We start from the raw sequence: 24,925 nt of genomic DNA, 5'->3' as shown, positions 1-24,925 counted from the left end.
ATGTTGTATTCATTTGAAATTATTAATGAGGGTAATAAGACAATATCATAATGTATACATATGACATTATAATGTCGGTAATAGGAAAATATTGTAATTTAGAAACGGGTGATATTATAGAAGTCGGGGAATAAATTACAATATTTACCTAGGAAAATGTGATTAATAGTAGAGTATATAAATGATATATAATCGATATCAATATGTTATAAAACAGCTGTTGAACGTAGTTATATATATTATTGACTCCTGTCTGCCTTATAATTTTAAAGCTATCATCAGGGGATTTATTATACTGTGTCAATGGTCAATATTCATCAACGCTATATGAAGATAAATACACGATAATCGTTAGTAGACTAGTTTATGGACAGGGAGTTTGTTTATGGATAGGAGTTTGTTTATGGATAGGGAGTTGGTTTATGGATAGGAGTTGGTTTATGGATAGGGAGTTGGTTTATGGATAGGGAGTTGGTTTATGGATAGGGAGTTGGTTTATAGGTAGGAGTTTGTTTATTGATGGCTAATGAAGACGGACATACGCCATGCAATGTGCTATGCTGGAAATTTTGCCCTAACAGCGACGCTACGGCCTTCTCTTATATTGAATTCCAATTGCCAAGGGATGTTTTACGTGCATGCCAATGTATACACGGGACCTCGGTTTTACGTCCCATCTGAACGACTAGACAAATCCCCCTGTCAGGCCGTCCGTCCTGCACATGATGTCAACTGACATAGAGTATTAAATCATATTCGTTACATATGATTTCAATCGATCAACTCTAATGTAAATTGGGGGTTGGATGTCCGAATTGTTAGCGCGTGCGTGCTGTACCATAAGGTCTGTCATTGAGTCAACTGACGTGGTTTCGATTCCCCAGTTGTACCTGATAAGGAGTATGGTCGCCTGTCCAACCTCATGGGTTTTCTCCGAGTCCGCCGGTTTCCTAACATGGCTAAAGACCGCTACGCGCAAGCGAATGGTTGAAATAAAATTGAACCATATGTCAGTCCCGAAATAACCTGGTTTGTGTCGAGTGGACGTTAACCCCCCTCTCTCTCTCCGTCTCTCTGTCTCTGTCTCTCTCTCCGTCTCTGTCTCTCTCTCCGTCTCTCTGTCTCTGTCTCTCTGTCTCTCTCTCCGTCTCTGTCTCTGTCTCTGTCTCTCTGTCTCTCTCTCCGTCTCTCTGTCTCTGTCTCTCTCTCCGTCTCTCCGTCTCTCCGTCTCTGTATCTGTCTCTGTCTCTCTGTCTCTGTCTCTCTGTCTCTCTCTCCGTCTCTCTCTCCGTCTCTGTCTCTGTCTCCGTCTCTGTCTCTGTCTCTGTCTCCGTCTCTCTGTCTCTCTGTCTCTCTCTCCGTCTCTCTGTCTCTGTCTCTTTGTCTCTGCCTCTCTGTCTCTCTGTCTCTGTCTCCGTCTCTCTGTCTCTCTCTCTGTCTCTCTCTCACACCACGCCACCATCTTGAGACAATTTATTTTATAATTGATTTTTATCAGCTGTCATATACCATCTAATGAGTATTCTTTACAATGAACAAATATCACAATCAAAATTGTTTTTTCCCTGCAATGTCTTCGATGGATTGCTCCCCGGTTGACAATATTGTTGCTAATATTTAAACAACCAAATTTCCGCCATCGGAGTTGAGAGAAAATATCACCTCAAAGTCTCAATTACATACTCTAGGGAAATGTTTAACGGATATTGAAGACTTAAAAGAACGAATTGGTCAATATTTATATCATGATCCAGACGTTTCATCTCCCCGGGAAATACATTCTCGACATAAATTTCCATAATTCACATATTAACTAGTCTGTAAGTATTAGTTTTTGTTTTCAAGCCGTGTTGATGAGATTAACATGCAGACAGACCATTTTTAATGACTTCCATTTCCTGTTATGTAATTTCAACACGTTACTGCTGTTCCTCGAATCCATTTTTAATGAAATAAAATATTGTTTACAAATTGGCGTGCACGTAAAAGATCCCCTGACAGTTGGAATGGTGGTCTAGAGTGCCGCGCATCGACCTCTAGCTGGCCGGTCACCTCTGGCTTCTGGTGTCGATCTCTGGTATGAGCGTATGTGGTTTGGGGATAGGGGCGCTTTCTCAACTTCGTGGGTTTACTCAAGGTACTCCCGTTTCTTATCAAAAAAAGACCCTAACATAATAAGAATGAAAATAAGACAACTTGTCTGCGATGGCACCTTCGGTGGGAGTGGACGTTAAGCACCAAGAAGAACAACAGCGTAAACTTCCATAACGAAAGCAAAACGATCAATTGAACTAAGTTTTCTATGAAAGGCTAAACCTATCATTGCTAGTGAATGACACCTTATTTATTCCAGTTATTTGTTTCTGTGTTCAAATGAAATTACTGTCATTATTTGTACTTGGGTAGGTAGGTAGGTGTGTAGGTGTGTGTGTGTGTGTGTGTGTGGGGGGGGGGGGTAGTAGGGGGCAGTGATCTAACGCATGTAGACCTGCAAGTCTTTAGGGACGCCTATATATATAATAATATGGTATATCAACAACTTCTTCTAAAGATTGCCGATACAGAAAGATATCACGAGTTAGATGTCATTATAAACTAAAACAATGTCATTATAAACTAAAACAATGTCATTATAGAACAAAACAATGTCATTATAAGCTAAAACAATGTCATTTTAAACTAAAACAATGTCATTATAAACTAAAACAATGTCATTATAAACATAAACAAAAACAATGTCATTATAAACTAAAACAAAAACAATGTCATTATAAACTATAACAATGTCATCATAAAACAAAACAATGTCATTATAAACTAAAACAATGTCATTATAAAACAAAACATTGTCATTACAAACTAAAACATTGTCATTATTAGTTTATGATTTTTAAAATGAAACAGATGTTGGTTGATTAAAGCAATGAGTTCGTTCAGAAAGTTCTTCCATAGCCATACGATAAACAAACAAACAAAAAACAAAAACAAAAAAACCCAAAAAACAATAGAAAAATGAGATTTATTTTTCATCGAACAAGTCAACCAAGGGTTTCACAAACAGGACGTCACATTTGAGCGGCCCATACGATAAACAAACAAAAAAAAAGAAAAAAAAGTCAACCAAGGGTTTCAGAAAAAAGACGTCACATTTGAGCGGTCCACATAATACAGTCATTGATTCCCGCAGTAAAATTACCGAGAATTATCTTAAGTACACTACGTCTTGACAACAATGGCTGACCGCTGGAGATGGAAACATTATTCTAAGCTAACTTTTCTTTAATCAACTTGGTCATCAATTCAAATGTTCGGTACCGACACCGTCCAAACGATAATTGTAACAAATGGCTGATCAAACAGTCTAACGAAGTTTTATGGTCCGAGAGCCTCCATTTCCAACAATTGCAAATGAGATTTTCACAAATAATTCATGACCTGAACGCCAGACTTGCCACACTCAATTCGAATTTATTTTCTTAATTTACTCATCCTAATAACAACAGACCATTGACATTGGAGTCCGGTTTCATATTTTACCCAAAGGGTGAAATGAAATGGGGTTTAACGTTCTACTGTTCTGCTTCGACTGGGCTAACGAAGACGGGCATACGCCATACAGTGTGCTAAAAGAGAAATTTTGGCTGGCCAGCGGCACTACAGCCTACTCTTATATTACCCAGCGTTGTAGTAAAACGTCTACATTTGTCCCTCTACAGCGATCATAGAGTCATTCTCATCATATCATTCTGATATGTAAGCTTACGAATCGGTCACAAAATGTTTCTGACGCTAACCCTCACCTTGTAAACCTCTATGGTCGAAAGTTTGTCTACCGCGTAATTTTGACACAGCACAGAAGTAAGTAAGTAATAGTCAATAAGTAGTAACCAATGTACGTGGATATCTTCTTGTAGACCGAGTTTAATTAGATCACTTGTCAGATGTGATACAGGGAGACAAATGGAACAGCCAGACATTGGTAATCGCATTTGATTTGAAGTACATTTCTCGCGATATGCCCATTTTGCATCATCAGATAGTGAAATGAAGTGAAATGAAATGGGGTTTAACGTCCTACTGTTCTGCTCCGAGGGAAATTTTGCCCGGACAGCGGCAATACGGCCTACGGCAATACGGCAATGGGTACACTGGACCTCGGTTTTTCGTCCCATCCGAAGGACTAGACAGCTGTCCTTGTCATGCCCTCCGTCCTACATCACTGACAAGGGGGAACCACGCCGGAAAATCTGGATGAACTTTCTCGGCCAATGCAGGGATCGAACACCCTACCTCCAGGCTAGTGAGCCAGCGTCTTACCCACTTAGCTACCGTGATCCCCCTCATTAGATAGTATGTGGTGGTATTGGGTAAATCGTCCCGCCGCTTGTCAGGTGTGGCGACAGTCGGACTGAAATAGAAAAATAGTCCAGTTTTTCGGGTAGGACGAAAAATCATTGACACATAAGTAGCTGAAAACGGCATTTTCCTGGCAAGTAGTCCCCGCACATCACACACGTAGCGATCGAGATTACCATTAATGAGGGGTTGGATGGCCGAATGGTTAGCGCGTGGACTTTGTATCATAAGGTCTGTCATTGTGGTTTCGATTCCCCGGTTGTACGTGACAAGGAGTAGGGCCGCCTGTCCAACCTCGTGGGTGTTCTCCGGCTTTCCCGATTTCCTCCCACTGCTAAAGACCCCTACGCGCAAGCGAAATTATTGACATAAAATTAAACCATGTGTTAGTCCCGAAATGACCTAGTTTGTGTCGAGTGGACGTTAAACCCCATTCAATTAAATTCCCAGCTGATTAACCAACATAAGGTAAAAAATCAATAAATATTTCCAAAGGCTGACCTGTGTCACCTGAGTTAAGGTTACAAATACAAAAAATTCCTAGCTAGGTCATGTCATCCGTGTTCCGCCGTACAGATCCATTTAAAGAAAGTCGTGTCATGCCTCGTTTCGCTAGCCTAACAAATCCTCGTCTTTATGAGTGCAGTTCGGAGCAAAACAGTAGGACATTAAACCCCATTACATTTTATTTCCTAACAAACCCTCTATTAAATTTTCAACAACCCCACAACTTCTATGTCATGTCATCCGTGTTCCGCTTTACAGATCCATTTAAAGACAGTCGTGTCATTACACCAACCATAATGCCTCGTTTCTCTAGCCTAACAAATCCTCTATTAAATTTTCAACAATTCCACAACTTCTAACGGGATAATTTGTGGTTAACTGATCGGAACCGTGATCTTTTCAACAAACTGAAGATTTAAACAGCGCTTGGTGGCTAGACAGAGCATTACGGACATCGTGTTAAGATAAATATGTGAACGTTTAAACACACCTCATGCCGGGCATGACATTAAAAGATATAATGCAGAAACGCGATACGCGATATTTTTGCGTCTATCATTATTATCACCACAGCTAACACGACAATGTGGAGTGCAGTCATAATAGTTCACGGAATACGAGATATCGAATACGTTTTACTAAGCAGATTATTGGAAAGAGTATGAGCAAATTTTTGTTTGCTCTGTTCACCATTTAATGTTTTAAAAATAAAACAGGATTTGATTATTTTTGTAGTTATAGAAGTGTAATGGATTGGGCTTTATGGAGCTGTCTACAAAAGGAAATGAAATGAGGTTTAACGTCCTACTGTTCTGCTCCTATACTGGGCTAAAAACGACGGGCATACGCCATACAGTGTGCTATGAGGGAAATAATGTTCAGTGGCACTACGACCTACTCTTATATCGAATTCCAACTGCCAAGGGATCATTTACGTACATGTCAATGTATAAACAGGACCTCGATTTTTTGACCCATCCGAAAGACTAGACAGCTCTCTTTGCCAAGCTCTCCGTCCTGCACCACTGACAAGGGGGAACCACGCCGGAAAATCCCAATGAACTTTCTCGTCCAACACCGGAAGCGAACCAAGCTGCCTACAACCCACGCTGATTATCCCAAGCGTTTACAAAAATTGGAGGGCAAATTCTATTATTGCTCCGTGTAATGAATTCCAGCAAGATAGATAATAGTTCAGCCTTCCGTACGAGAGATAAGTCCAGGGGTGGGGGTGGGGGGTCTTCAGTTTCTGAAATGATTCCATATTCAAAAAACCGAAGTCCGGAAATCGATGCTCAATTAATTCTCAAAAGAAGAAGATTGCCAAGTTCCATGTCAGTCATACTGAAAGCTGCTAGGCCTTACGCTTTTGGAGAAAGAATAACAAAATTATTACCAAGTGTATTCAACCAGTTCCTGATTACAAAATGAAGAGGAACCATGGTGGTTAAATGGGTAAGACGCTGGCTCGCTAGCCTGAAGTTCGTATGTTCGATCCCTGCATTGGCCAAGAAAGTTCATCCAGATTTCCCCCTTGTCAGTGATGCAGGACGGAGGGCCTGACAAGGACAGCTGTCTAGTCGGTCGGACGGGCCAAAGACCGAGGTCCTGTGTACACATTGGCATGTACGTAAAAGACCCCTTGGCAGTTGGAATTTGATATAAGAGTAGGCTGTAGCGAACGTTGTCCGGCAATATTTCTCTCAAAGCACAAAGCATGTACTAGCCCGTCGGAGCAGAACAGCAGGACGTTAAACCCCATTTCATTTTGTTACAAATTGAAAGTTGGATTGAGTGAAAGCAAATGAGTTGTTTTCTAAAGTACACTCAAAACGCTCCTTGCACCGAGAAGACGCGTCTGGTTGTGTTTTTCTATTCCTATAATTTGATTAGAAGATATTGCTTTTGTTATAACCCAGATGGGAGCCGTATAAAAAGCTGTAACTGTATACTTGTTTGTTTCATTTTGCTGGGTTAAAGACCCGTCTAAAACAGGCGCGCTGTATCATACGGTCTGTCATTGACTCAGCTGGTGTGGTTTCGATTCCCCGGTTGTACGTGACAAGGAGTAGGGTCGCCTGTCCAACCTCGTGGGTTTTTTCGGGACTAACATATGGTTCAATTTTACTTCAATAAGTAAGGGGTCTTTAGCAGTGGGAGGAACGGGGGACATGGAGAAAACCCACGAGGTTGGACAGGCGAGCCTACTCCTTGTCACGTACAACCGGGAAATTGACTCAATGACAGACCTTATGATACAGCGCGCGCGTGCTAACCATTCGGCCATCCAACATCCCCAGTTATGCCTTATCTCTGTTAAACAGATTGGTAATTGAAGATACATTATGTAAGATTTAGATAAAGAACTAGCCATTCTTGCTATAATAGTTTGAAAGTAGATGATGTCAAATGAATAATTTGAAAATGTCATTCGAATTACTCTATTGCAAGCAAAGGTATTAGCCTTTGAAGGTTTGGCAGACGTGTGCAATAATTTCAACCGTCGTACTGGTTGATCGAAGCTAAGTCTCGGGCCTCCATATTTGATTAAATCAAAGTATCGCTGACCATTATAATCTATTTAATATCGGAGAAATCTGATGCCATCGAGAGTTGATTAAGGCCTGGATCAGTTAATTAATGTCTAAAGAAAGACCCTCAATAGGCAGATTTAGCTCTTGCATAATGCATGTAATGTTATAATGTTTTTATTATTGTCGATGGTTGTAAGATAAACACAAGGGCGCCAACTCATAGTCTCAATTTTACATGAAAAAAAAACCTTCTGGGGATCTCACTGGTAAGCCCCACACTCACCAAGAAGAAGAGTTGCACCGCCCTGCCATTCAACCGGACAGATTGACCAGACCGACAGAAACGATTTATACAAATATATATGTACATTTTATGTTTATTTGTCTCAATGTTCGTCCATATGTTTGCTTTGTCAAATGTTCGCGTTGTACTGTCTGTCTGTAAAATGTCTATGTCTCTTGATTCCCCGGTTGTACGTGACAAGGAGTAGGGTCGCCTGTCCAACCTCGTGGGTTTTCTCCGGGTCTTCCGGTTTCCCCCCACTGCTAAAGACCCCTACGCGCAAGCGAATTATTGAAATAAAATTGAACCATGTGTTAGTCCCGAAATGACCTAGTTTGTGTCGAGTGGACGTTAAACCCAATCTCTCTCTCTCACTATCTCTCTCCACTCTTTCTGTACATATATAAATACAGAACGCTGTGTGTCTGTCTGTCAAATGTCTATGTTTGTCAATATTCGCATTTTTTTTTATTAGCACTTGTTATATAACGTCTCGTCTCGTTCCGTCATTTTCATTTTTATTTTCAGTACATATATATAAATATCTAATAATTCTTTCAATTTTTTTCGCTAATGACATTGTAAATAATTTCATCCGTCATTTTCATTTTTTTTCTATATATATATAAATATCTAGGAACGGTTCAATTTTTTGCGTTAATGAAATTGTTAATAATTTCACTATGTACATAGAACATTTATAATTGACTGCGATATCACCTCGGTGGAAGCGGACGTTAAACAAAGCTATTTCACACACACACTCACTGGTAACAATGTGTTCGGTTTATTATCATTCTCCTACTACGCCATAAATACTACAAGTGCTAATGGCGTAGTTTATATTACAGTACGCGCGTAGACAGACAATTACAAAACACACCTGTGCATTTTTAAATTGCATAAGTGAGAAGAGAAGGTATAGTTCACCTGTTGAAATTACACATATTAAGGTGTGGTTTAATATATAGTCACATCTGTTTTGAAATTAACAATTCACATAGACTGTTATTAAAAATAGTTAAAATTATTGGAGCAGACTACGATCAATGGTTAGCGCTAAATAATAAGGCCAGCTCAATTTTTCGTCATAGGTCATGAAATGTAAACAGGGCTAGCGTTAATCCCAACCCTAACCCTAACCCTAAATCTAATCCTAATGCTTTCCACTAACCCTACAATCTCACCAACAATCACGTGTCCTAACCTTATTTACCTTTCATCGACCTTGACAAAAAATTCAACTGGCCTTAACAAATAGATTTAGCCAGTTAAAAAAATATTGGAGCAGACCAGAATCAATACAACGCTATATGATAATCTAATTTATGGACCGCGATACAATCAATATATTGACGTTATTAATGATAATAATTCTAGTTGTCTCAGTGATCATATCGATGGCCATTTTTTATGAAAGAAGAGAGGACATATAGGATCGATCTTTGTTTATGGAATCTATAATTATGATTACCCTACTTACTACTTTCATTTTAAATGTAGTAAGGGGATGTCTTTTAGTTCTTATATTGCTGTATAATATCGATCTTTGTGTACAGGATCTATAATTATGATTACTCTACTTTCATTTTCTACTTTATCCCAGTCACTACAATAACATACTATCCAGACCTGTTCCTAATGGCGATAAACGAATGGGTCTATTGCATGTGAGATGGAATATTTCAGCTCACAAGAACTATTAGCGTGTTAGTCTGAAAAGAAAATTTACCCTACTAATTACAAGGTCAATACAATTGTGCGTGTTGAAAACAAGTTTTTGTGTAAAATTTCTAAATGATGAGATGGTTGGCAGCCTAGAAGTAGTTTTGGCTGATGTAGTTTTCGTGTACGGTTATCTTTAATAATCATTTTTGGAATCTCCGTTTCCCCGCTTGTATAACTGCCACAGACCGTCTTGAAGGGCATCATGGCAGATAAGAGAGAGATAGAGAGAGAGAGAGACGGAGAGAGGGAGGGGGAGAGAGGGAGAGAGAGATAGAGAGAGAGAGATAGAGAGAAAGAGAGAGAGAAATGGGGTTTAACGTCCACTCGACACAACTAGGTCATTTCGGGACTAACATATGGTTTAATTTTATTTCAATAATTCGCTTGCGCATAGGGGTCTTTATCATTGCGGGGAAACCTGAGGACCCGGAGGAAACCCACAAGATTGGACAGGCGACCCTACTCCTTGTCACGTACAACCGGGGATTCGAAACCACGCCAGTCGACTCAATGACAGACTTTATGATACTGCGCGCGCACGCTAACCATCCAGCCATCCAACCATACAAAACTAAATACAATTCAAAATCCGACTACCGCTTACTCCTTAGATGTGTATCGAATTTGTCCAATTACTAATCCAAGTAAAACATCAGGTTCACCAATCAGTACTTCAATTTATGTTCCACCGTTGACATGAAAAACTTCAAATTTAAAATTAAAATTAGTAAAGAAGCCTACTTCTGCTTTCTTTTTAAGAGTCGTATCTAGTTTGTCCCATTGCTAATCGATGTGAATCATTAGACCGATTGATCGAGTATTTTATTTTGTCATATAACTACAAGGTTCAACTCCTTCGAGATGTCTGGATGTCTGTGGCATCGTTATTTACCATATATTTGAGATCTATAGCCTTTCTAAAGACACATAATAATTAAGATTTAGATAAAGAGCTGAACATTCATGTTATACTAGGTCAAAAATAAATAATGTAAAATGAAAATATTGAAAATTTTTATTCAAATTACTTCATGCTGAGCCAAGTTATCACTGTTGGTTGTTTTGACAAGATGTGTGCATTGTGGTAACTAGGGCACTGGTATATTCGAAACTTAGGCTCGCTTTCCCATTTTTAAATTAAATTTTTAAATGGCGAACCGATCTAATCTAGTTAAAATCTCGAGTATCCGATGCCATCGAGAGTTGATTATGGTCTTGTTTTGTTAATAAATGTCTAATTAATAGTTTATATAACATTCCAGGCCTAACGAAAGGCCTCAAATAGGCAGATTTAGCTCTTGCATAATGTATGTTTAAGATTTATTCGAAATCGGTCTTTAGGACCCATAATGCCTTTAAAATTATCACAAACATTAAGTATTTGGTTTGTGCTTTTAATCCTCATTTCAGGACTAACATATGGCTCAATTTTTATTTCAATAATTCGTCTACGCGTAGGGGTCTTTAGCAGTGGGAGGAAACCGGAGGACCCGGAGAAAACCTACGAGGTTGGACAGGCGGCCCTACTCCTGACAAGGGGGAACCACGCCGGAAAATCTGGATTAACTTTCTCCGCCACGGCAGGGATCGAACACACGACCTCCAGACTAGCGAGCCAGCGTCTTACCGACTTAGCCTCGGTGACCCCAGAACTACGCCAGTTGACTCAATGCCAGACCTTATGACAGAACGCGCACCCGCTAACCATTCAGTCATCCAACCTCTCCTACTCATGTATGACCATGTGTTATGTGATAATGGCTATAATAGTCTGATTACGTTGCCAACCTCGTGGGTTTTCTCCAGGTCCTCCGGTTTCCTCCCACTGCCAACGACCCCTATGCGCAAGCGAATTATTGAAATAAAATTAAACCATATGTTAGTCCCGAAATGACCTAGTTTGTGACGAGTGGACGTTAAACCCCATTTCTCTCTCTCTGTGATTACGTTGACACCAGTAAAGATCTTTCTGAAACTCAGCGTTAGTAGGACTGTATAGATATCTTGTCGAGTGGACGTTAAACCCCATTTCTCTCTCTCTGTGATTACGTTGACACCAGTAAAGATCTTTCTGAAACTCAGCGTTAGTAGGACTATATAGATATCTTGTCGATAAGGATTTAAAGATCAAAGACCTCATTGTTGAACCGCAAAAAAATCGAAAACATAACAGCCCATGTACATTTATGTCAAAGTAAAAGCATTACAGAAAATCTTTCTTATCTTATAAAATCTAAGATAACTCCAAGATATATTTCCGGTGTTTATATCAATTTCGTGACATTATCATCGATGATTAGATTAAAAAAGCTACATCACCTGAGATCAATTCCTTTAGGAATTCAAACATTCTCAAGTAACTGCATGGATACAAAGCCCCGTATCCGTAAATGAAATCAAACGGAATGAAAAGTTAGGGAAAGTAATCAGCTTTTTTTTCTTCCTTTGTGATATTGATACAAAAGGAACTATCCTTAAAGTTCGTGGTTAACACGGACAATAGTCCTTCGGATGACTAACACAGATCAAACATGAATGATATTAATATTAATACGCTTATACAAGATAAACACAGTTTCCATGGTCACCTCGTTTTACGTAACTGAAGGAAGACTAATTCTGAAGATATAGTAAGGCATAGTAATATAGTTAAAGGGACAATAACACTCTTGCTGGCTTGACAGCTCCAGAAAATAAAAAATAGCCTTATTCTAAGTACTAGATGTGTTAGTGTCCTACCTGTTGTGTAAATTATCCATTAAATCCTATTTTACTTGTCCAGAGGGTTCGAAAATATTTTAAAATCCAAGTCACATTTGAAAAGCTTTACGTTAGGCTTTTCAAATCATTTAGTTGAATTTTTCCAATTTTTTAAATGAGGTGTGTTAAGATGAAATTTGTATCATCAATTAATTGGAATATTGTAAAATAGTACAATTTGTTGACCAGAATAAAGATTGGGACATATTATTCAGTTACAACAAGAGTGGTATTAAGCCTTTAAAATGATGGAACTGCAAAGCTTTGGTGGTGTTTTCAACTATTTATGAAAATTATTATAGTCAGTGAATGTTATATGGGGTCAGAAATCGAAATCAACATACCGGAAGTGGGTATAGTAATACGAATTGTGAGTTACTCGAGTTTACGCATCCGAGTACCCCAAGTTGATTTAGTATCCCTTTTTATAGTTACCAAAGAGAGAGAAGAGAGAGAGAGAGAGAAATGGGGTTTAACGCCCACTCGACACAAACTAGGTCATTTCGGGACTAACATATGGTTGAATTTTATTTCAATAATACGCTTGCGCGTAGGAGTCTTTAGCAGTGGGAGGAAACCGGAGGACCCGGAGAAAACCCACGAGGTTGGACAGGCGACCCTACTCCTTGTCACGTACAACCGTCGAGTGGACGTTAAACTCTCTCTCTCTCTCTCTCCCTCTCTCTCTCTCTCTCTCATAACATTAAAACAAAGGTTCGTATGAGTTTATGGTTGTGACATGTGGATCCGGAACTAAATTAAGCGAGTGGATATTGTTCCGTTCATGTAGTAATACGATTGACGTAGTGAAGGAACGATGTGTTTACGACAGGCAGGTTTGCCACAAAAATATAAATCCGACGAAATATTGTTAAAATGGGCGCAGTTTTTAAGTTTAATTTGATGATCGCTAATACTTGTATGTGGTGTCCTTATATTTGTCCTACTGACAACCGTAATGTAATTCTATGGTGTGTTGTGTTGTATCGTTGATGAGGCTATGCACAATCTGATTAATATACAGATCTATATTTCGTTTCGTTTTTTTATACTTTCGATGGTCTACACTACATGAAGATCTGACAAGCTATATTGGGAGTTCACGTCAGGGGTCAAACGAGCGGCTTTTGGCCCTATGACGTCAGACATTGATTAATCAATCAGCGTTGTCGTTTCTAGTGGTTTACACACTGTTCCTTGCATAAAAATGCCAAGAAATCGCTGTAACAGACCGTTTCATGAAGTAGAACGCCTGTTATATAACAACTCTTCCAGATCCTAGTGTAGTAAAGACAAGTAAAACGAAATTTTGAACAATAAAACACGAAACGAAATAAGATCTGTTTTTTGATCAGATTGAGACTATTCCATACAGGTGAAATCGTAAACAAGAAAACTAGAATTGATTACCTATTTCTTTTCACCTCAAACGACAAAACTTTTTGAAGAAAAAAAAAGAGTTTTGACAATACTGCAAATTTCTGGAACAATTCCATATCCACGTAGGTCGAGTGTAATTATTTTAGATTGATTTAATGAAACTATGGCTGGTTTGTTTTCAGTCCTTTCATAATAATTTAAGATATGTATTTTGTTCATCGCGTGACCATAAAACATCTACTACTACTACTACTATTATTACTTACCTCGGGTCCAACATCAGATGTATTGACGCTGGTTACCAACTCGTACAGAAAGTTGTCCAACTCCGTTCCCTCAATATATCCATTGCCTGGAATAGAAAGGGAACATTTAAAATCAAGTTGCTCGGGGTTGTACGTGGCAAGGAGTAGGGTGGCCTATCCAACCTCGTGGGGGTTTTCCTGGTCTTCCGGTCTCCTCCCACTGCTACCCCCCCCCATGCGCAAGCGAATTATTCAAATAAAATGTGAACCATGTGTTAGTCCCGAAATGACCTAGTTTGTGTCACATGGACATTAAACCCCATTTCTCTTTCCGTGTTTTCCAGATGCAGCAAATCTCTCCCTCTCTCTCATTCACTTCAGAACGTTACCAGCAAACTTGGTTATTAAATAACAGATAACTAGTTATATCACTACCTTATGGAGAGGGGGATCACGGTGGCTAAATGGGTAAGACGCTGGCTCGCTAGCCTGGAGGTCGGGTGTTCGATCCCTGCATTGGCCGAGAAAGTTAATCCAGATTTTGTGGCGTGTTTTCCCCTTGTCAGTGATGCAGAACGGAGGGCCTGACAAGAACAGCTGTCTAGTCGTTCTGATGGGACGGAAAACCGAGGTCCCGTGTATATATTGGAATGCACGTAAAAGATCCCCTGGTAGTTGGAATTCGATATAAGAGTAGGCGATAGTGCCGCTGTCCGGGCAAAATTTCCCTCATAGCACACTGTATGGCGTATGCCCGTCTTCATTAGCCCAGTAAAGGAGCAGAACAGTAGGACGTTAAACCCCATTTCATTTCTTTTCTATCCATAAGTCATACCTTATGGAGATATTTATTGTTTATATAGGTCATTTATTCTAAACTCGAGCATATTTTTAACTGAAACTGGCATCAATTTTTATTAAGGAATAAAAGAAATTAATAGGTATGCGAGAAATTATGAAACGAAATCACATGCTATCAACCACTGGATTAGACAATGTGGCGGCATTACGTGAAGAAACAGAAGTCAAACTGTTACAGCCTATCAAATTTCTGTAAATGTCGTGTTCGCCATAATAGCTGTGGTTTTATGTATATAGATTCCAGTAATAGGACAAACTGGTGACCGCGGGCTTATGAACCTAAACACAAGAGTTCATCAATCAACTACTAGGCTACATACATTTCTATGTGGTTACTTGTATAGTTAAATTTTACTACAATATGCTTACATTCATATAGCAGATCATGACTCCTCCTGGCATTACACAATGGTTTCTCTGGGTTATATGCCTGATTGTTTTCAAATTTGAGTGAAGTCTGTGTCACTACAGGCCCGGAACTGTACAGCGCAAAGGACGCTTACGGCTAGCCCCCGGATCCATTCACTTTATTTGAATTGTGCGTTTATTTGTGGTTTCTGAGTATGATGTCTTGTCCATGTATTTGTTTTTGTGTAAATTATGTGTGGTGAAGTCCCCCTGTCAACCTCGGTGACTCGCACGGCGCCATTTTGAGAACTTCTTTCTGAACGCGGCAAGGTTTCCTAATCAGTAAACCGGTAGCCGCATCACAATTGTATAGGTGTAGCTACATATCACTTACCGTCATACAGTCGAGAATAGCTGTAGAGTACCGGAGTCTACCGAGGTTTACCGAATGAGTATTTTACTGGTCATTAAGCATATCAAGCTTCGGATAATCCGCGGGACTATTGAAGGGAGTGAACGTCATCAAGCTAATGTAAGTTTAATATACTGGTGGGGGGATTAAATATTACCAATTACCGTTTTAACGATCCTTTAATGAGATAGTGGCGCCATTAACTGGTGCATCAAGGGGGTAATTTGAATGATTTAACGCCATTTAAATTGAGAAATCTCCAGATAATGGATAAGTATGATAATAGTTAATGCATCATCCATCTGTTAAGCCTATTATCCATTTATTACCAACATGCTAATTATAACATTTCATGTCTAACGATATTGACTAGACTATCAAATATGCACTTGGAAGTTTCATTTACCAAATCAAAAGAGAGAGAGAGAGAGAGAGAGAGAGAGAGAGAGAGAGAGATGGGTTTAACGTCCACTCGACACAAACCAGGTCATTTCGGAACTAACATATGGTTTAATTTTATTTCAATAATTCGCTTGCGCGTAGGGGTCTTTAGCAGTGGGAGGAAACCGGAGGACCCGGAGAAAACCCACGAGGTTGGACAGGCGACCCTACTCCTTGTCACGTACAACCGGGGATTCGAAACCACGCCAGTCGACTCAATGACAGACTTTATGATACATTGAGCCATCCAATCCCCCCCCCCCCCAAATCAAAAGAATTGTTAGATCATTTCGATTACCCGGTTGTATGTAACAAGGAGTAGGGTCGCCTGTCCGATCTCATGGGTTTTCTCCGAGTCCCCCCCACTGCTAAAGACCCCTACGCGCATGAATCAGGTGTTAGTCCCGAAATGACCTAGTTTGTGTCGAGTAAACGTTAAACCCCATCTCTCTCTCTCTCTCTCTCTCTCTCTCTCTCCCTCTCTTGTATTGATACAGGGGTTGGCTGCGGGTACAAACTATATCCTAATATAGCACCATGTCTGTGTTACAGAATAGTCAATCCATGAGCTCATGCTCGGGACATTTGTGCTTTTTGTTCCGGTGGACCTCCCATGCAGATCCAAAACAACTGGTATCACAAAACTTCCTTTTATGTAAAACTTTGAAGTGACAATTTGGCCCGAATCTCATAACGAATTCACATAATGGGCGATCATAATGTCTGTCGAAATGTTCTACTCCTATACTGGACTAATGAATACGAGCATATGGCATACAGTGTGTTATGAGGGAAATGTTTGCCCGGGCAGCGGCAAATTTACTCTTATATCGATTTCCAACTGCCAAGGGATCGTTTACGTGCACGATAGCGTGTACACGACTAGACAGTTGTCCGTGGCAGACCCCCCGTCCTGCACCACTGACAAGGGGAAGCCACGTCGGAAAATCCCGATGAACTTGTTCGGCCAATGCAGGGATCGAACACGCGACCTCCGGGCTAGCAAGCCAGCGTCTTACCAACTTATCCACCGTGGCTCCTCATAATGACTGTCATTCTCACAGACAACTGTAAGTTAGGAGAACTAACCTCTCGTAAAGTCAGCGGTACGTTAAGGTAGGGGGGGGGGCTGAATGGTTAGCACGTGCGCGCTGTACCATAAAGTCTGTCATTGAGTCAACTGGCGTGGTGTCGATTCCCCGGTTGTACGTGACAAGGAGTAGGGTCGCCTGTCAAACCTCGTGCGTTTTCTCCGGGTCCTCCGATTTCCTCCCACTGCTAAAGACCCCCTATGCGCAAACGAATTATTGAAATAAAATTATAAACCATGTGTTAGTCCCCAAATGACCCAGTTTGTGTCGAGTGGACGTTAAACCCCATCTCTCTCTCCCTCTCTCTCTCTCTCTCTCTCTCTCACTCTCTCTCACGTTAAGGTAATTGTTGCAGAAAGTATAAGTATATCTCTAGTGTAATGTATTATCTATACAATAGATTCTATTGGGGTATATAATCAATAATCCGATATGATAAGGTCATCAGATCTAGCTATATACCTTTAAATATAATTACTACCACACCTTAACAGACAGTGGTGATGTATGCCAAACTGTACTCATTGACAGACCTTACGATTCGACAGGAGAGAGAGAGAGAGACAGAGAGAGACAGAGATACAGAGAGAGAGAGAGAGAGAGAGAGGGAGGTTTAACGTCCACTCGACACAAACTAGGTCATTTCGGGACTAACATATGGTTCACTTTTATTTCAATAATTCGCTTGCACGTAGGGGTCTTTCGCAGTGGGAGGAAACCGGAGGACCTGGAGAAAACCCACGAGGTTGGACAGGCGACCCTAATCCTTGTCACGTACAACCGGGGAATCGAAACCACACCATTTGGCTCAATGACAGACCTTATGACACAACGCGCATGCGCCAACCATTAGGCCGTTCAACTCCCCGATCTCGAAGAGATAAAGGTTTAAGACGTGTTATAGCTTTCAGCAAACTATTGTAATGCAGACTTTAAGGACAATATTGGTGTCGGCCATTATCACATAAAACTGGTTTAAACAGGTTCCAGAGTAGAAACAGTCCCTTCATTACCGTGTTTTTATTAAGTTAAATTGAATAAAGGCTATTTCTTTTTTTTGTCGTTTCTGTTATCAAGTGACGAATGTAGGACGTTTCGGTCAGTGGATATTTCGGACGACTTGGACATTTTGACCCAGGACTTTTCGGCCACTTTTTTTTAGAAAGAGGACGTTTCGGCCAGATTTATTTGTTTGTTTTTTCCTACATATGTACGTTGGTTTTAGTTGTCAAATTGTTTAGCAATTTCGAATTGAAGCGTTTTGACATGAACTTATCATAAAACGAGCAAATAAATGACTTGACCTGCAATTACATGTTTCCATAAGGTTTTCGGAAATCTAACACTCACCAATCTGAATAAAACACAGATCCTATTTCGTTTCGTTTTTATAGTTCAAAATTTTGTTTTACTTGTCTTTACTACACTAGGATCTGGAAGAGTTTTTATCATTGACGTGTTCTGAATGATGTGAGCTATTAGCCAATGAAACTGTCTGTTACGGCGAGCTTTGGGCGTGTTTTGAACGGAAGTGTGTTTAATCCACTAGTAATCAAATGTCTTACGTCATAGGTCAAAAGCCACTCGTATGACCTCTGACGCGACCTATCACTACAACCTGTCAGATCTTCATGTAGTGTAGGCCATTGAAAGTATAAAAAAACGAAACGAAATATAGATCTGTATTTTAATCGGATTAAACAATCACATCAGTTAAAATATTCTAAAATATTGTGATAGTGGTTATCAAATGCGTTGACGCGTGGCAATAATTGGTGAATAGATCAATGTTGTAATTATATAAATGCTCTTGATAAACAAGCATTATGAACCCGAGACTTCGATTGGAATTGTGGCATGACATCAAAGAGCGAAGTTCGATGTTAATTACGCGCACTACAAGTGTAATGAATATGATATGCATGCTTGAGTGATTTTACCTTATTACAAGGAAGAGAAAGCGAGAAATGGGGTTTAACGTCCACACGACACAAACTAGGTCATTTCGGGACTAACACATGGTTCAATTTTATTTCAATAATTCGCTTGCGCGTAGGGTCTTTAGCAGTGGAAGGAAACCGGAAGAAACCGGAGGAAACCCACGAGGTTGGACAGGCGACCTTTTTACAAGTAAGCCGTAGGGCCGAGAGTCCGAACAAGAACGGCAACTAGTCATCAAGTCATTCGATGGGGACAAAAAAACAAAAAAAAACAACCGAAGTCCTGTGTACACATTGACATGCACGTAAAAGGATCCTGGACAGTTGGAATTTAACGAAGAGTAGGCGGAAGAGCTGCTGCCCGGGCAAAATGTCTGTCATTTTACATATGCAGGTCTTCATTATTCCGCCTGGTGCAGAAAAGTAGCATGTTAAACCCGATGGCCGAACAAGGTCCAGTTAAACCCGATACCACGGATGGTCGGACAAGGTACAGTTAAATCCGATACCACGGATGGCCGAACAAGGTCGAGTTAAACCCGATACCACGGGTGGTCGGACAAGGTCGAGTTAAACCCGAAAGCACGGATGGCCCGACAAGGTCCAGTTAAACCCGATGGTCCGACAAGGTCCAGTTAAGCCAGATGCCACGGGTGGTCGGACAAGGTCCAGTTAAACCCGATACCACGGATGGTCGGACAAGGTCCAGTTAAACCCGATACCACGGATGGCCGAACAAGGTCCAGTTAAACCCGATACCACGGGTGGTCGGACAAGTCGAGTTAAACCCGATACCACGGATGGCCGGACAAGGTTCAGTTAAACCCGATACCACGGATGGCCGGACAAGGTCCAGTTAAACGCGATAGCACGGACGGCCGAACAAGGACCATCGTCTTGTCGTTTGAGTGGGATTAAAAAGCAAGGTTAAGCTGGTATTCGATGCAAAGTGGGCGGTAACACTACTGGACCGGCAAAATTCTCCTTCCTGCCTATTGACTCAATGACAGACCTTATAATACAGCGCGCACGCGCTAACCATTCGGCCACCCAACCTCCTCTCCAAGTAACAGACTAATGAATCAGTTCAAAACAAGGTATGCATTTGTATTGAAAAACGATTATACAGTGGCTGAATATAATAATGTTGTTTCCATTATTATTACAGTAAACATATCGTGCTATATACGGTACTTAGTAACAGATGTGAGGTTTTAAATATAGTGCTCACAACATTTTAATATCGGTAACATGTGAATAGAATTCATTGTATATAAACTAGCAAGGATCACTTATATCACTGGGTGGTTGACTGGCCGAATGGTTGGCGTGTGCGCGTTGTATCATTAGGTCTGTCATTGAGTCAACTTGCCTGGTTTCGATTCCCTTGTTGTTCGTAACAAGGAGTAGGGTCGCCTGTCCAATATCGTGGGTTTTCTCCGGGTCCTCCGGTTTCCTCCCACTGAGAAAGACCTCTACGTGCAAGTGAATTATTGAAATAAAATTGAACCTTATGCTAGTCCCGAAATGACCTAGTTTGTGTCGAGTGGACGTCAAACCCATCTCTCTCTCTCTCTTTCTCTCTCTCTCTCTCTCTCTCTCTCTCTCTCTCACCTTGTTTTAAACAGATTCATTAATCCATTGCAAAATCATCATGCGCATCGATTTCATTAAGATAACTGGGTTATAATTCATTAGCATTAATCGATTCGAGAGAAAAAAAAACCCCACACATTGCCAACAAGTTTCCGAGTAAAAGGTGGAAAAGATTTATCAGTAAAATAAGCCAGTAAAATTGATTTAAAAGTATCATTATATAAAAATGAAGTGTACCCACCGTCCTGATCGTAGTGCGTCCAGACATCATTAAATTGGGATGCACTTATTTTCTTGAACTCCCTAGTGTTAATATCCCGAAACTGGCGCAAAAAGTTTTTGGAAGCTGCAGCAATATCCTTTTCTTCTGCCATTGTCGCTTTATCAGACTCTTCTGTGAAACTGTCGTATGACACTCGTCCACGCTAAGTCAATCTATAGTTGTACGCATGCCTATGAAAATCAATATGGTTGACAATGTAACAGGTGGCTATCGAATAGAAAAAGAGAAATTTTAACCGTCGAGAAAATCAACAACAAAATATGAACTGGCTAGCAAGTTGATTATAATGTAAGATATTCGTTACTGGGAATTAGTAACGGTAAAGATTGGCTTAAGATAAAGGGACTATAGATATTCTTTCGGGAAGTTTCTCCATTTCAATTGCAGACAGATCCAACGATTCTCAACTATCTAGGGGCGGATCCAGGAATTTTTGCAGCAGGGGGGTTTGCCCAGTACCTGAGACAATGTATCTTTGGGGAGGGTCACGATGGCTAAGTGGGTAAGACGCTGGCTCGCTAGTCTGGAGGTCGGACGTTCGATCCCTGCAGTGGCCGAGAAAGTTCATCCAGATTTTCCGGCGTGGTTCCCCCTTGTCAGTGATGCAGGACAGAGGACCTGACACGAAAACCCGTGGTCCCGTGTACACATTGGCGTGCACGTAAAAGATCCCTTGGCAGTTGGAATTCGATATAAGAGTGCCGTAGTGCCGCTGTCCGGGCAAAATGTTCCGCATAGCACACTGCGTGGCGTATGCCCGTCTTCATTAGCCAAGTATAGGACGCTAAACCCCATTTTATTTCATTTCATTCCTTTGGGTGGTGGTGGGGTGGGGGTCAATGTGATTCAGTTTCATTGATGTAAAGCATTAATTGTGATATCACACATGTCTTTATCAGTATCTCGCGATTTCTATGCACATCCCATCCCACTATTTGATGATAAAGCACACACGACCGTGTTGTTTTACAAAATTTTTGTGTAGCTTAGCAGGAGGGGTTTTGGACCCCCCCCCCCCAAACCCTCCCCCCTCTGGGTCCGCCCCCTGCTATCACACAATCTACTAATGATAATCGCGTTGCTAATTGTTTGTTTCTATAAGTCATCGATCGTGTAATTGGTTCGGAGAAACAATACTCAATTATCCCTGATTAGTTTCTATAAGACATTTCTTGACACACTTTTATTCTTCGGTTCATAAAAGGGTTACTCAGCTGTTTTATAGAGAGAACAAGGCGCTGAACGATTGCTGTATGAAACACAGAACACCAACTGTTTTTACACGGAGTTGGCTGGAGGCTAGAAGCTGATCGGTCTCTAATAGAAAATCATCTCAAGATAGCCCTCAATTTGCAGCTGCAGTTAACGCAACCACACATCCGATCGGAAACCGACTTGATTACATGATCTTGACTCATTCCTCAGTGTGATAAAGGCTCAAAGAGTTTTTGTTACCAAGATGTTTGTAATAGTAAATTACATGGAAACTTGGATTAGTCATCAGGATACAGGGAAGTTTGTTTTAGTCTTGAAGGATTCTGTACGAGGTGATCAAGGAGCAATACACAGCAAAGGCTTTACAGTTTAACGTGCTCGCTTTTAAGATTGAAGGGAGGTTGGATGGCCGAATGGTTAGCACGTGCGTGCTGTATCATAAAGCCTGTCATTGAGTCAAATGGCGTAGTTTCGAATCCCCGGTTGTACGTGACAAGGAGTAGGGTCGCCTGTCCAACCTCCTGGGTTTTCTCCGGGTATCCGGTTTCCTGCTAAAGACCCCTACGTGCAAGCGAATTATTGAAATAAAATTGGACGATGTGTTAGTCCCAAAATAACATAGTTTGTGTCGAGTGGACGTTAAACCCACGTGTCTCTCTCTCTCTCCCTCTCCTGGTTCACCCGATCGTGTCTTACCCTGGTGTAGGACTAAAACCTACGATCATGTACGCCGCGGATGATTTTGGGCCACCAGTTACCGAAAGAGAGAGAGAGAGAGAGAGAGAGAGGGGGGTTGGGGTTGGGGGTTTAACGTCCACTTGACACAAACGCCTGCTCGTAGGTGCCTTTAGTAGTGGGAGGAAACCGCCGGAGGAACCGGAGAAGACCCACGAAGCTGAACAGGCGACCACACTTCTTGTCACGTACAACCGGGGAATCGAAACCACGCCAGTTGACTCAATGACAGATCTTATGATACAACGCGCGCTAACCATTTGGTCATCCGACACCCTAAACCTGAAGCATGTATTATAGTATTGAATGTGTCAGATATTCCAACACTGTATTCATATATTTCTATGGCATTACTATTTGTGTGACCTTAGCGGATACTAGCAATTTCAAAAAACGGCGCGGGTTTTGCACTCCTGCGGTACTTTAAAGTGGTCGCCTTTCGCTGTTATTGTCTCTCACCTACCTTCACAAATGTCTACGCTAGGTGGCGCAAAGCGTTAGGCAGAATGGTGACGCAATCGCGTGGGCCAGGCTTTGGAGAATGTAGTTCGTGTTAGTTAAAATTATGTAATCTTGATCCGGTGCGCTATGGGGAAATTTGTTGTCAATCAATTTTCAATGTCTCTCGCATCACCGTCTATTTGAAGTCTCTGTTTAGTTGGAATTTTGCAATCTCGAACGAGTGTTGTATATGAGGACCCTTGCTGTCAATAACTTATGAATGTCTCTTGCGTCACCATCGTCTAGTAGAAGTCCGGTAAGTGATGTTGTCCATTGTGTATCATCAATTTGTTGATTCAGACATAATCAAAATGTCACTTATCAAGAATATCAGACGCATCCGACTCTCGGATAGCTGAGATTCGATTCCCACGTGCCATCAGATGTCAACGCATTGTATATTATTCTTTCACTTTCAGTTACCATAACAAGAGAGAGAGAGAAATGGGGGTTTAACGTCCACTCGACACAAAATAGGTCATTTCGGGACTAACATATGGTTCAATTTTATTTCAATAATTCGCTTGCGCGTAGGGGTTTTTAGCAGTGGGAGGAAACCCACGAGGTTGGACAGGCGACTCAACTCCTTGTTACGTACAACCGGGAAAATCGAAACCTCGCCAGACCTTATGATACAACGCACACGCGCTAACCATTCGGCCATTCCACCCCCGACCCCCCCCCCCCTCCCCAGTTACCATAACCCCCAGTTACCATAACAAATTTATTCGTGAACCAAACTAAAGAGACCATTTTCAGAACAACACACAATTTACGTACTGTAGTACTCTACATAGACTGCTCTTTTTTAAGGGAGGTCGGACGCTATTGGTCAAAGTCAGGTTTTTTTTCAGATGAGAGAGAGAGAGAGAGAGAGAAATGGGGTTTAACGTCCACTCGACACAAACTAGGTCATTTCGGGACTAACATATGGTTTAATTTTATTTCAATAATTCGCTTGCGCGTAGGGGTGTTTAGCAGTGGGAGGAAACCGGAGGACCCGGAGAAAACCCACGAGGTTTTGACAGGCGACCCTACTCCTTGTCACGTACAACCGGGGAATCAAAACCACGCCAGTTGACTCAATGACAGACTTTATGATACAACACGCACGTGCTAACCATTCAGCCATCCAACCCTCCTTTTTCAGATGACGGTATACATGTTCTTTCATGGATAATGAAGAGTGTCCAAAAAATATTCGGCTACAGATTCGATTTCTGCTACTTAAGTAAAATCCTTCAAAAACAACGACCACATTAACAAAGGGGTGGGGGGGAGGGTATTCTGATCACAGCGCCGAACAAAATTAAAGTAAGGGGGCGGGTGCGTAGTAACTTTTGAGACCCATTGTTTACTAAACTCCGTGCACCCATCAACCTATTACAGTAGTCGTATCCTGCTAATTAGGGTTAGTGGTAAATGATAAGGCCAGCTCAATATTTCGTTATAGGTCACGAGATGTAAACAGGGCTAGCACATGGTTGTACGATAGCCCAGTGGTAGAGCGCTGGACTGGCAACTGCGAGGCGAATGGGTGATGTCATAGGTTCGATTCCTGTAAGGGTTGGGAAACGTTAGACCCACGGCCCGTGATTCCTGCAGGGGGGGATGGGGATGGGGCGGGGGTCGTCTGTAAAGAACCTTCACCTCTCGATAATCCTAACCTACAATCTCGTCAACAATCACGTGCCCTAACCTTATTTACA

The 24,925-nt window shown here is 41.1% G+C and overlaps 1 protein-coding gene across 1 annotated transcript in view; it reads right to left on the bottom strand.

Annotated features, from left to right (window-relative positions):
- Positions 1-20,900, bottom strand: part of LOC126814833 (calbindin-32) — an 83,230-nt gene extending 62,330 nt beyond the window's left edge. The window contains exons 1-2 of the mRNA XM_050540227.2: positions 20,724-20,900; positions 13,815-13,900 (exon numbers count right to left, since the gene is read on the bottom strand). Of these exons, the coding sequence (XP_050396184.1) occupies positions 13,815-13,900; positions 20,724-20,856 (219 nt within the window). The 5' untranslated portion in view covers positions 20,857-20,900. The remainder of the gene's footprint in view (positions 1-13,814; positions 13,901-20,723) is intronic.
- Positions 20,901-24,925: the final 4,025 nt, after the last annotated feature.

Source organism: Patella vulgata, chromosome 3, assembly GCF_932274485.2.
Source record: "Patella vulgata chromosome 3, xgPatVulg1.2, whole genome shotgun sequence".
Classification (NCBI taxonomy): domain Eukaryota; kingdom Metazoa; phylum Mollusca; class Gastropoda; family Patellidae; genus Patella; species Patella vulgata.
The sequence above is the reverse complement of the archived record's forward strand: the minus strand, read 5'-3'. Positions and strand labels throughout refer to the sequence as shown.